General features: G+C 48.2%; 1 protein-coding gene across 1 annotated transcript in view; it reads left to right on the top strand.

Annotated features, from left to right (window-relative positions):
- PRPF8 (pre-mRNA processing factor 8) overlaps positions 1 to 13,762 on the top strand; it is a 31,595-nt gene that overhangs the window by 17,250 nt on the left and 583 nt on the right. Inside the window, exons 28-42 of the mRNA XM_054008032.1 lie at positions 442 to 611; positions 1,380 to 1,509; positions 1,760 to 1,906; positions 2,278 to 2,438; positions 3,181 to 3,372; positions 4,099 to 4,336; positions 4,623 to 4,751; positions 5,443 to 5,556; positions 5,810 to 5,983; positions 9,762 to 9,955; positions 10,417 to 10,656; positions 10,756 to 10,897; positions 11,266 to 11,406; positions 11,750 to 11,889; positions 12,736 to 12,938. Coding sequence (XP_053864007.1) covers positions 442 to 611; positions 1,380 to 1,509; positions 1,760 to 1,906; positions 2,278 to 2,438; positions 3,181 to 3,372; positions 4,099 to 4,336; positions 4,623 to 4,751; positions 5,443 to 5,556; positions 5,810 to 5,983; positions 9,762 to 9,955; positions 10,417 to 10,656; positions 10,756 to 10,897; positions 11,266 to 11,406; positions 11,750 to 11,889; positions 12,736 to 12,938 — 2,515 coding nt within the window. The remainder of the gene's footprint in view (positions 1 to 441; positions 612 to 1,379; positions 1,510 to 1,759; positions 1,907 to 2,277; positions 2,439 to 3,180; positions 3,373 to 4,098; positions 4,337 to 4,622; positions 4,752 to 5,442; positions 5,557 to 5,809; positions 5,984 to 9,761; positions 9,956 to 10,416; positions 10,657 to 10,755; positions 10,898 to 11,265; positions 11,407 to 11,749; positions 11,890 to 12,735; positions 12,939 to 13,762) is intronic.

Here is a 13,762-nt window from a genome sequence, read left to right as displayed (position 1 = left end):
ACCTTTATGAAAAAAGTCAGGAAATGTAACCTGCCCCATCCTTAAACAGCACTCTCCTTGCTGGGAGTATGCAGGGGCATACAGAACACAGCTCTGTTGGTGCTGAGTGACCAGATCTTGAGAATCGGCATGTGGACTCAGTGGCACTCTTTGCAAAATATTGGCTTCCTAATATAAATTCTCCCTATTTATCACTTTTAAAATACTGACCAGTAGAAAGCCATTAAACATCTTTTTGAATCCAGGCTGACTTGTCCATTGTGAATTCACGTTCTGGGTCTGCCCTTCTTTTTCCACCAGTGGGTCAGCTAATTTACTCATTGACACCGGCCTCTTGGTTCCTAGCTCTAGTGCGAGATCCAGTGTGGGTGCTGCAGGGTTAAATAGCTGGGCTGAGTGCAGAGCCTCTTTACACTGACATCCTCCTTCTGTTGTATACAGGTCCTGAAACAGAACCCGTTTTGGTGGACACATCAGCGCCATGATGGGAAGCTCTGGAACTTGAACAACTACCGCACAGATATGATCCAAGCACTGGGTGGAGTGGAGGGGATCCTGGAGCACACCCTCTTCAAGGGAACCTACTTCCCAACCTGGGAGGGTCTCTTCTGGTGAGGGCCTGTTATTCACTGAAGACTTTCTGCAGAAAACTTCTCTCTCCTGTGTAGTGCTAATGCTAACCCTCTCCCGCAACAGTCTCACTATAGCATAGCAAAAACAAATGCAAAGTACTGCGCTTAGGGAGGAAAAATCAAATGTACAACTACAAATTGGGAAATAACTATCTAGGCAGTAGTACTGCTAAACAGGATCTGGGGTTATAGTGAATCACAAATTGAGACAACATAGTGCAGTTTAAGACCATTGCTTCTTGTCCTATCCTCAGAGGTTAAGGAGAATAATTTTTCTCTCTTCTCCTTGTAATAACATTTTATGTACTTGAAAACTATTCTCATGTCTCCCCAAAGTCTTCTCTTCTCCAGATTAAACAAACCCGATTTTTTTCAATCTTCCCTCATAGGTTGTGTTTTCTAGACCTTTAATCATTTTTGTTGCTCTTCTGCAGTGCCCACACGTGGACACAATACTCCAGTTGAGGCCTAATCAGTATTGAGGCCTAATCAGCGTGGAGTAGAGTGGAAGAATTACTTCTTGTGTCTTTCAACATTCCTGCTAAAATCTTAGAAATGCAGGGCTGGGAGGAGCCTTGAAAGGGCCACCTAGTCCAGCCTCCTGTGCCGATGCACCTCTCAAGGCCCTTTCCAGCCATACGTTTCCCGACTCTGTGCTATGTATGGTCTTCGCTGCGAGTAAGCCGCTCTCCCTTCCCTGGGGAGGGATAGCTTTCTTACAGAGCTGATTGCATCTGTTCCTTTCAGGGAGAAGGCCAGTGGCTTTGAGGAGTCAATGAAGTGGAAGAAGTTGACAAATGCCCAAAGATCGGGTTTGAACCAGATCCCCAACAGACGATTCACACTCTGGTGGTCTCCTACCATTAACAGAGCCAATGTAAGTAAAGTCCTTCTCCATGGACTTGTATCTCTGTAGAAGACAATTAGAGGAGTTGTGTTTGAGGCACGTTCTTTAATTCTCACCGTCCTTCAAAGCACACTCTAAAGGGTAACTTCAGATTCTAATACCTGTAAAAATACATGTCTCCTTAAAGCAGCAGTTGACTTAATCCTCTGATCTTGGGCTTACCCAGGCCTGGGGCTGGTTGTGATGTGACATGTTTTCATGGTTGCTGTTCTCTTGTCAGGTGTATGTCGGGTTTCAGGTGCAACTGGATTTGACAGGTATCTTCATGCATGGCAAGATCCCCACATTGAAGATTTCCCTCATTCAGATCTTCCGAGCCCACTTGTGGCAAAAGATTCACGAGAGCATTGTAATGGATTTGTGTCAGGTGAGTGGGGCATTGAGGAAGGGGGTGCAGATGTGTATAATTCTGTTTCTGCAGTGCTGGAAGGAGGCTTTTTGTTACCAGCTGTGCCCCCAGAAAGCCCCTTTCCAATTTTTGGGGAACAAGGAGTTAGCCTACAACAGCCTGCCGTCTGCAGTGGAGATTGCCCGGGAAATCCCATCATTTAGCATCTATTCTGCTGTGGGAGTTTCAGCAGGGCTGCACCTCCCCCAGTAACCTCAGGCAGAAGGAGATGGCAGGGGGGACACAGCTGGCTTTCTCTGGTGCTGTGCTTGCTGCTATTGCTGGGGTAGGAGTTTTTCCTGCCCTCCCATGCACTGCTCTCTGCCTCATTCAGATTGCCGTCTCCCCAGGTGTTCGATCAGGAGCTGGATGCTCTAGAGATTGAGACCGTGCAGAAGGAGACCATCCACCCCAGGAAGTCCTATAAGATGAACTCCTCCTGTGCAGATATCCTCCTCTTTGCCTCCTATAAATGGAATGTGTCACGGCCGTCGCTGCTTGCAGACTCTAAGTAAGTGCTGTCCAGTCTCTCTCCTCCCTGTTTCTGTGGGGTGCAGAGCCCCTGAGCATGGAGCCCATGTCCCTCAGCATTCAGGGGTCTCTTTGGGTTCCTAGTAGGACAGAGGCCTGCCCACCAGCAATGACTTGGTGACAGTTGTGGCTCTGGTTCAGGACATTCAATGTTCTTCCTCCTCTGCATCTGCATTGGCTTTTCTAGAGAGGGCACTGCCAGAAGCATCTTGTGTGCCACTTCTGCTGCTGTCCCTCTCCCTGAAGCACTTCACTTCCACCACTCAACATTAAAGGAGCTACAGCACTAAACGTAGAGCTGCTGGTGACCCTGCTGTCCTGGGGCCCTAAGATAGGGACTGGAGTCGGTCCCTTTACAGGTGCACCTCACCCCAGATTTCATGTGGCTGAGCCCTCACCTGAGACTTTCCTCAGGGGGTGGTGACCCCTTCCAGTTAAATGTAAGACCAATAGCAATTCTTCCTGATCTGAGCCAATATGAAACTGAGGCTGATTTCCTTCAGATCACTGTCCCATCAAGCATCTCTGCACTGATGTGACAGTGAAGTCTCCCTAAACTGGGTCTTGCTGCCTCTGCATAATTAACAACTGGCTTTAGTGCTGAGACTTGGCAGTAAGTGCTATTTGCCAAAGGTGGTGATGCCACAACTGCAGCAGAGTCTGGCTGCAGCTGCCCTTTGGGAGGTAGGAGTTGATGGCTGTTTTTCTTTTCTACTCCCCAGGGATGTGATGGACAGTACCACCACTCAGAAATACTGGATTGATATCCAGCTGCGCTGGGGCGACTATGACTCCCATGACATTGAGCGCTATGCAAGAGCCAAGTTCCTGGATTACACCACGGACAACATGAGTATCTACCCCTCCCCCACTGGCGTGCTCATTGCCATTGACCTGGCCTATAACCTGCACAGGTATGACCCCTAGCCTTGGGACTTCAACGTCTTTATTACCAAAACTTTCACAGTGCCAAGGGCGCCTTGGGTTTGCGTCAGAACAAATAGAGCAGGCTCTGTGCCAGTAAGGGTAGCAGAGAGGAAGGGGGTGAGGCGGGAAGGATACATGCAATGAATGGGGTGAGGCCTAGCTAACTGCTAAGTTTTTAATAATGGTGGGTTGGGTCACAGCAAATCCAGTTTTACTGGCGCAGTCCTGGGGTCGCTTGCATTCTTAACTGGGGGATTTCTCTGCAGGCTCGCTCTGGGCCTGAAAGATGGAGCCATGTCTGTCTACAGTGCTGCCTAAGGGAATGGGGAGCAGTTTCTGAAGGCCAGGCCACTTCCTTGGGGATCCCCAGCACCAGTGGAGCAGCTGCAGCTGCTTTGGGGACTGCTGTGTGTATACTTACTGCTGTGCTCTTTGTGGCTTCCCCCGTCATTGTGTGGGGAAGCAAAAGGAGGGGTAGCCAGATGAACAACTCCCAAAGACATGGTGAGGAGAGCAGTGTGCTGGGGCCAGAGATGGACCACGTCTCTGCTATGGGACATGCTGACTGCTGCAGCATCTGCTCTTGCCCGTGTGGGGAGGGGCAATGCTCCAAGCCTCTTCTCTGGGAAAAGGCTGCAGCAGCCTTTCAGATCTTGAGCTGGAGTTGTGGTGAAATCTGCTACTGACCCAGTGGTGTGCTGCTTCCTCCCCAGTGCTTATGGGAACTGGTTCCCTGGAAGCAAGCCTCTGATTCAGCAGGCCATGGCCAAGATTATGAAGGCAAACCCGGCACTGTACGTACTGAGGGAGCGTATCCGCAAGGGGCTGCAGCTTTACTCATCAGAGCCCACAGAACCCTATCTCTCCTCCCAGAACTATGGGGAGCTCTTCTCCAATCAGATCATCTGGTTTGTAGATGACACCAACGTGTACAGAGTTACCATTCACAAGGTGAGCGGGGAAGGTGGGAGGAACCTTTGACGAGGGAATAGGAAGGAGGGCTGTCTGCTAATGTACTGTGCCTACGGGAGTCCGGGGCAGGGATGACATAGTCTGGATTCTGGTGAGCCTGGGAACTAATGGACATGGAAGTTTGTGCAATGCATACACAGAAGCTGTTACATTTATGTGGGGCTGGGAACCAGAACTCATTACACAGGTGTTTGCTGTCCTGTCACTGTTTGGTTCCAGCACACACAGCTCACATTAGCGTTTTCACCTTGGTGTTTTTTTCCAGACCTTTGAAGGGAACTTGACCACAAAGCCCATCAATGGGGCCATTTTCATCTTCAATCCCAGGACTGGGCAACTCTTCCTAAAGATCATCCATACATCTGTGTGGGCAGGACAGAAGCGTCTGGGCCAGGTAAGAGCCAGGGACTGTGTGGGGGACAGAGGACCAGGGAATCACTCTGGACCAGGGAATCACTCTAGCTGCTTCCAGAGACTTGTTTAGTAACAGTGAGCAGGAGACTTCTCCATGTGGGAGCTTGATAGGTCTCTGGAGCACTGGGAAGTCCCAATAAAGTGAGATCTAAGCCTAATCTCTATTATAGGACAGGACTCCTTGATTTCACTGTTAGTGGTGCATTTTTGTCGGGGCTCTGGGCTTTTTGGGGGTGTAAAGAGCCTGCACTCTTAAGCAGGCCCCATGGGCTGGAATCCTAATTTGTCTGCCTTCCCCCACCAGCACTAGGGCTTGGCAAATAGTTCACTCACAGCAGCTGTTCTAGTGGATTGTGCCTCCAGCCCTCCCAGAGGGCGGGAGTGCCAGTGACATGAGGCTGAGAGGGCTCGTCACAAAGTGACTGGTTGAATCGACTCCCTTTAGGCTCTATAATCCGTTCACTTCCCCAGCCAGACTGGGGATGTGCTGGTGGAGCACAGCGAGATGGTGTAATTGCCCAGTACACTCATTAACAGGAGCATTTCACTGTGCTGACCCACGCTGTGGTGCTTACTCAAGGGTTCCTCTCATCCCCAAAGGTCAGGCTGTTTTCTCCTGTGAAGGGTGGGTGGTGTGTGCAGTCGGATTCTAACCTTGTCTTCCTCTGTAGCTGGCCAAGTGGAAGACTGCTGAGGAAGTGGCTGCCCTGATTCGCTCCCTCCCTGTGGAGGAGCAGCCCAAGCAGATCATAGTCACCAGGAAGGGCATGCTGGACCCACTTGAGGTAAAGGATCAGAGACATTATAAAATCCTTTCTACATTGTAGAGCAGGGGGTTCTCTGTTTTACTTCAGAGTGGGCAAGTGTGGGGTGAGTTTTCTGTATCAATGCACTAAATATGGTGTTGCACAGGCATTAATCCCTTAAGCAGCTCCATGGTGGAGCTCTAGATCAGGGTTCTACAATCTATAGGGGCAGGTGAAAATACTGAAGAATGTGTGGTTTTATTCCTGTTCTTTCTCTCTCTCTGAACTCCAGGTGCACTTGCTGGATTTCCCAAACATTGTGATCAAAGGATCAGAGCTGCAGCTGCCCTTCCAGGCCTGCCTGAAAGTTGAGAAGTTTGGAGATCTCATCCTGAAGGCTACTGAGCCCCAAATGGTTCTCTTCAATCTTTATGATGATTGGCTGAAAACCATCTCCTCCTACACGGTAAGGTCTGGGGTGCACCCCGAATGGCTGCTTTGCAAATTATTTGTATTATAGTTGATAGTCTTTAAAAAGGTTGTAGAGCAGTTTTTAAACTAGGAGATGGGGGAAAGCCGACTGCTGCAGAGGAGCACGTGGATCGCACAGAGACTTCTCTTAGAGGAGAGTCTAATGATAGAGAATCTCCAGGTTATAGTCAGGAGCAGAGGATGGAAGAGGATAAAGTAGGGGCCAGATCAGATTATAAACATTCACATAAAAAAGAATCTGATACATCAGAAAAGGGCAGACAAATAAACAGTGACACGTTTTTAAAGTGCTTGTACACAAATGCTAGAAGTGTAAATAATAAGATGGGTGAACTAGAGTGCCTTGTGATAAAGGAGGATATTGATATAATAGTCATCACAGAAACCTGGTGGACTGAGAGCAATCAATGGGACACAATCATTCCGGGGTACAAAATATATCGGAAGGACAGAACAGGTCGTGCAGAGGGGGAGTGGCACTATATGTGAAAGAAAATGTAGAATCAAATGAAGTAAAAATCTTAAGTGAATCCACATGTTCCATAGAATCTCTATGGATAGAAATTTCATGCTCTAATAAGAATATAACATTAGGGATCTATTATCGACCACCTGACCAGGACAGTGATAGTGATGATGAAATGCTAAGGGAAATTAGAGAGGCTATCAAAATTAAGAACCCAATAATAGTGGGGGATCTCAGTTATCCCCATATTGACTGGGAACATTTCACTTCAGGACGAAATGCAGAGATAAAATTTCTCGATACTTTAAATAACTGCTTCATGGAGCAGCTGGTACGGGAACTCACAAGGGGAGAGGCAACTCTAGATTTAATCCTGAGTGGAGCGCAAGAGCTGGTCCAAGAGGTAACTATAACAGGACCGCTTGGAAATAGTGACCATAATACAATAGCATTCAACATCCCTGTGGTGGGAAGAACAGCTCAACACTGTGGCATTTAATTTCAAAAAGGGGAACTATGCAAAAATGAGGGGGTTAGTTAAACAGAAGTTAAAAAGTACAAGTGACTAAAGTGAAATCCCTGCAAGCTGCATGGGCGCTTTTTAAAAACACCATAATAGAGGCCCAACTTCAATGTATACCCCAAATTAAGAAACACAGTAAAAGAACTAAAAAAGAGCCACCGTGGCTTAACCATGTAAAAGAAGCAGTGAGAGATAAAGACTTCCTTTAAAAAGTGGAAGTCAGATCCTAGTGAGGCAAATAGAAAGGAGCATAAACGCTGCCAAATTAAGTGCAAGAATGTAATAAGAAAAGCCAAAGAGGAGTTTGAAGAACGGCTAACCAAAAACTCCAAAGGTAATAACAAAATGTTTAAGTATATCAGAAGCACGAAACCTGCTAAACAACCAATGGGGCCCCTTGATGATCGAGATACAAAAGGAGCGCTTAAAGACAATAGTCATTGCAGAGAAACTAAATGGATTCTTTGCTTCAGTCTTCACGGCTGAGGATGTTAGGGAGATTCCCAAACCTGAGCTGGCTTTTGTAGGTGACAGATCTGAGGAACTGTCACAGATTGAAGTGTCACTAGAGGAGGTTTTGGAATTAATTGATAAACGGAACATTAACAAGTCACCGGGACCAGATGGCATTCACCCAAGAGTTCTTTAAGAACTCAAATGTGAAGTTGCGGAACTATTAACTAAGGTTTGTAACCTGTCCTTTAAATCGGCTTCTGTACCCAATGACTGAAAGTTAGCTAATGTAACGCCAATATTTAAAAAGAGCTCTAGAGGTGATCCCGGCAATTACAGACTGGTAAGTCTAACGTTCGTACCGGGCAAATTAGTTGAAACAATAGTTAAGAATAAAATTGTCAGACACATAGAAAAACATAAACTGTTGAGCAATAGTCAATATGGTTTCTGTAAAGGGAAATCTTGTCTTACTAATCTATTAGTTTTTTGAAGGGGTCAACAAACATGTGGACAGGGGGGATCCAGTGGACATAATGTACTTAGATTTCCAGAAAGACTTTGACAAGGTCCCTCACCAAAAACTCTTGAGTAAATTAAGCTGTCATGGGATAAAAGGGAAGGTCCTTTCATGGATTGAGAACTGGTTAAAAGACCGGGAACAAAGGGTAGGAATTAATGGTAAATTCTCAGAATGGAGAGGGGTAACTAGTGGTGTTCCACAAGGGTCAGTCCTCGGACCAATCCTATTCAACTTATTTATAATGATCTGGAGAAAGGGGTAAACAGTGAGGTGGCAAAGTTTGCAGATGATACTAAACTTCTCAAGATAGTTAAGACCAAAGCAGACTGTGACGAACTTCAAAAGATCTCACAAAACTAAGTGATTGGGCAACAAAATGGCAAATGAAATTTAATGTGGATAAATGTAAAGTAATGCACATTGGAAAAAATAACCCCAACTATACATACAATATGATGGGGACTAATTTAGCTACAAGTCAGGAAAAAGATCTTGGTCATCGTGGATAGTTCTCTGAAGATGTCCACGCAGTGTGCAGAGGCGGTCAAAAAAGCAAACAGGATGTTAGGAATCATTAAAAAGGGGATAGAGAATAAGACTGAGAATATATTATTGCCCTTATATAAATCGATGGTACGTCCACATCTCGAATACTGCGTACAGATGTGGTCTCCTCATATCAAAAAAGATATACTGCCACTAAAAAAGGTTCAGAAAAGGGCAACTAAAATGATTAGGGGTTTGGAACGGGTCCCATATGAGGAGAGATTAAAGAGGCTAGGACACTTCAGCTTGGAAAAGAGGAGACTAAGGCTAGGTCCACACTACCCGCCTGATTCGGCGGGTAGAGATCGATCTTCTGGGATCAATTTATCGCGTCTCATCTGGACGTGATAAATCGATCCCAGAAGCGCTCCCCCGTCGACTGCGGAACTCCTGCTCGCCGAGAGGAGGAAGCGCTGTCGATGGGGGAGCTTGCCTGTGCCGCGTGGACCCGCAGTAAGTAAACTTAGTTCGATCTAGGAAACGTCGACTTCAGCTACGCTATTGTCGTAGCTGAAGTTGCGTTTCCTAGATCGATCCCCTGCCCCAGTGTGGACCAAGCCTAAGGGGAGATATGATAGAGGTATATAAAATCATGAGTGATGTGGAGAAAGTGGATAAGGAAAAGTTATTTACTTGTTCCCATAATACAAGAACTAGGGGCCACCAAATGAAATTAATAGGCAAGAGGTTTAAAACAAATACAAGGAAGTTCTTCTTCACGCAGTGCACAGTCAACTTGTGGAACTCCTTACCTGAGGAGGTTGTGAAGGCTAGGACTATAACAGTGTTTAAAAGAGAATTGGATAAATTCATGCTGGTTAAGTCCATTAATGAGTATTAGCCAGGATGGGTAAGGAATGGGGTCTCTAGCCTCTGTTTGTCAGAGGGTGGAGATGGATGGAAGGAGAGAGATCACTTGATCATTGCCTGTTAGGTTCACTGCCTCTGGGGCACCTGGCATTGGCCTCTGTCGGTAGACAGGATACTGGGCTAGATGGACCTTTGGTCTGACCCGGTCTGGCCGTTCTTATGTTAGGGACTTGCTGTACCAGGAAGCCTCAGTCCCAGCAGTGGCACCAGACTGTACTTGGGTTTTTCTCCAAGTCAATGACAGTTCACTTCAGAACGGTCTGTGTTGTATCTGCAACATAACTGTCCCCTGAGGCAGGAGTAAATCACCAATATCTTCCTGTATGTCAGGCTTTTCTCCTTACTGAACGGCTGCATCTCTCTTCCCATAGGCATTCTCACGTCTGATCCTGATTCTCCGGGCACTGCATGTAAACAATGACCGTGCCAAAGTGATCCTGAAACCAGACAAGACCACCATAACGGAGCCTCACCACATCTGGCCCACCCTGACAGATGAGGAGTGGATCAAGGTGGAGGTGCAGCTCAAGGACCTGATCCTCGCTGACTATGGGAAAAAGAACAAGTAAGCAGCAGAAATCTGTCAGCATAGGACCAGCCCTTACCACCCCTTTTCCTGCCACAGTAACAACTGTACTACCAGACTCCTCCACCTGGCAGAGAGGGAGGCTGAAAGAGGGCCCGTTGGCCTCCCCTGCTTTCTCTCCCCACAAATCGTTGGAAGTGCTGGACCAATAGGGAAGCTAGTTATTTCTGTTAATCACTTTCAGCTAAGAAGATGAAGTGTCTGCATCCAAACTTCCATGGCAAGTGTACAGTGCAAGCATTTGTGCCTGCATCTGCTGAAGGGCTGTTGAGGTGTAGGCTGCAATCAATATGTCCCTGTGAGCCACTTTCCTCTCCCCGATTGGGTCTTGCTCCACTCTCCCCCAGCTAGTGTTCTGTGAGCTCGTGTCTCAGTGGGGGAGGGTGTTTCAGGAATACATCTTAAAACATCTAGCCACACAGGTGAATTTTCTTTTTCAGCGTGAATGTGGCATCCCTGACGCAGTCGGAGATCCGAGATATTATCCTGGGGATGGAGATCTCTGCCCCCTCTCAACAGAGACAACAGATTGCAGAGATTGAGAAGCAAACCAAGGAGCAGTCGCAGCTGACGGCCACGCAAACCCGCACTGTTAATAAGCATGGTGATGAAATCATCACCTCCACGACCAGCAACTATGAAACTCAGACCTTCTCCTCCAAGACGGAGTGGCGAGTCCGGTAACGGAAGGGGTCTGGGGCTTGCTGTGCTGGGTGGGAAGGAGGAGTGCAGTCAGGTGAGGTCTGTTACTGAGCTGCTGGATAATCTCTTATTCACAGAGCAATCTCTGCTGCCAATCTCCACTTGAGAACAAACCACATCTATGTCTCGTCTGATGACATCAAGGAAACGGGCTACACCTACATCCTTCCCAAGAATGTGCTGAAGAAATTCATCTGCATCTCAGACCTCAGGGCCCAAGTGAGTCTGTGCAGCAACCCTACGTTTAAAAGCCAGCTCATCACACTGGGACATGCCAGTCCTGGAGGCTCAACCCTGCCTCTGATTCTCTAAGGCCCAGAGGCGGAGGAGAATTCCACTGAGCCTCAGTGATGGCGCTACACACACTAGTTGAATTCCAGTTCAGCTCCAAAAACTCCATGTCCCCAATCTTGTGTAGTAATTGTTTCTACCACTGAAAAAAATTGGGATGTTCCCTCTGCTTGTGAGGATCCCCAAACAAAGGGCTGTTGACCTTGGAAACGCAAGGTAGAGTGGGTGCACCCTGTTGTCATGGCCTTACAGGGAAAATACCCAGGGATTTTACTGATGTTTGTGCGTATTTCTAGATTGCAGGGTACCTGTATGGTGTGAGCCCTCCAGATAATCCCCAAGTGAAGGAGATCCGGTGCATTGTGATGGTGCCCCAATGGGGAACTCATCAGACGGTGCATCTCCCTGGCCAGCTGCCGCAACATGAGTACCTCAAGGTGAGTCTCATTCCTGTGTCCCTCTCTTGGGGCCCATTCCGCTTTGGGGAAAGGGAGGCTTTTAATCAAATGATTTATAGACAGTGAGGCTATAGTGTGTGCGTCGGTCGGTCAGGGCCAGCTCCAGGGGTTTGGCTGCCCCAAGAAGCCAGACAAAACAAAAAGAGCCGCGATTTGCGGCAGCAATTTGGCGGGAGGTCCTTTGCTCCCAGCCGGAGTGAAGGAATGTCCGCCGAATAGCTGGACGTGCCGCCCCTCTCCGGAGTGGCCGCCTCAAGCACCTGCTTGACAAGCCGGTGCCTGGAGCCAGCCCTGCTGCCTCTAACGAGCCTTCTCTCATTAGGAAATGGAGCCCCTGGGGTGGATTCACACGCAACCGAATGAGTCCCCTCAGCTCTCGCCGCAGGATGTCACCACACATGCCAAGGTCATGGCTGACAATCCCTCATGGGATGGGGAGAAAACCATCATCATCACCTGCAGGTGCATAAGGCAGCCAGGTCTTCACTAGAAATATCCCCTGGGTCCTGGCTTCTGTGGGCTGCCTGAGCCAGATACAGGAAAAATAATCTAAATCCAGGCCTCTGAAGATAAGCTCTGGCCAGGTTTGGAATGTGCATGCTGTGAGCTGCTTGTCTTTGGGAGCACGGGTGGATATCATAGTCTGTTTTGTGTTTGCAGGATTAGCACCTAGATTAAAGTAAGATAAGACTGGGAGGTATGGTGTAGGAGACTGGCTCAACATGTTGCACTCATTTTGTGGAAGTGGATCACTTTGACTATGAGCTAAAGCAGGGGTCGGAAAACTACGGCGTTTTAATCTGGCCCTCGAGCTCCACCTGGGGAGTGGGTCTGGGGCTTGCCCTGCTCTGTGCATGCTGCGGCCAGTGGGAGCTGCAGGGGTGGCGCCTGTGGATGGGGCAGCGCGCAGTGCCACCTGGGTGCACCTCCGCGTAAGAGCCAGAAGGGGAACATGCCACTGCTTCTGTGAGCTGCTTGAAGTAAGCACCGCCTGGATCCCTGTGCCCTGACCTCGTGCCCTCTGAATCCCTCGGTCCCAGCCCCCTCCCGCACCCTGAACTTCCAATTTCTGGCCCCACCCCAGAGCCCTCACCCCCTCCTGCAACCCCAAATTTCAAGAGCATTCATGGCCTGCCATACAATTTCCATCCCCAGATGTGGCCCTTGGGCCAAAAAGTTTGCCCATCCCTGAGCTAGAGGTAGTATTCTTTCAGCTGGGGGGGAAATGTTTGCACTTAGCTTCCTCCCTTCAATCTCAGGGTTCACCTGATCTGCAGTTTTGGTCACTACCACTTTCCTTCTCTTCAGTTTTACCCCAGGTTCCTGTACTCTGACCGCCTACAAGCTGACTCCCAGTGGCTATGAGTGGGGCAGGCAGAACACAGACAAAGGAAACAACCCTAAGGGCTACCTGCCATCCCACTATGAGAGGGTGCAGATGTTGCTGTCAGACCGCTTCCTTGGCTTCTTCATGGTACCAGCACAGGGATCCTGGAACTACAACTTCATGGGTGAGTCCCTACTTAGCTGACTGTCCTTGGAGAAGTGGAGGTTGTGCACCTCCTCAGGCTGTTAGGGGAAGGGGAATGTGGTTGGTGCTCTGAGCCCTGTATCACATCTGAGCAGCTTGTTGACTGAGTTTTCAAAGCCGTACACTCAATTCCATGGTATCTGTCTGTGACATGGTAACTTTTGAATGCCTCATCTGATGAAGACCAGAATTTCAGAGAAAGTTCTAGGCATCAATGGGCAGAATCCTATTGAGGGTTTTTTTTTTTTTTTTTTTTTTTTTTTTTTTTTTGCAAATTAGAAAACCGGAAGGGGAGAAATGGGTCACAGAGCTCCTGCCATCTGTTCAGTAGAGCCAGTTTCAAGCACATCTATCTGTAGATCAAACAGGCTGATGGTACCATTTAATGCCTTCCAGCATAACAGTATCCCTGTCTCCTCTCTGCCCATCCTCCTAATAGCTTCTAACACATTGACACCCTGAATGACTTCCCACACCAAGAACAATAATAGGGGGACTAGGGGTGGCATGGCACAAGAATGGGGAACACAGCTCTTGGCATGAGGAAGGGGCCTGGGATTTCCAAGGAGTGCCTGAAATAGAGGGGGACAGAAGGATGGCAGATGGTGAGCTTTTGGGGAGACAGGAGAGATGCAAGTCACTTCTGATATATGCAAAGAGCTCAGCCTAAAGAAACGGGGTGTGTGTACGTGAGAACATGCCTCACTCCCCCCTTCTTCCCCCGCCCCCCTCCCCGTTTCAAGTCTCTTGATACTTCCGCCCAACTACAGGTGAGATTTCTTTTCTAGTAGGGGCTTGCAATGA

This window comes from Malaclemys terrapin, chromosome 18, assembly GCF_027887155.1.
Source record: "Malaclemys terrapin pileata isolate rMalTer1 chromosome 18, rMalTer1.hap1, whole genome shotgun sequence".
Taxonomy (NCBI): domain Eukaryota; kingdom Metazoa; phylum Chordata; order Testudines; family Emydidae; genus Malaclemys; species Malaclemys terrapin.
This window is presented reverse-complemented; position numbering and strand designations above follow the sequence as displayed.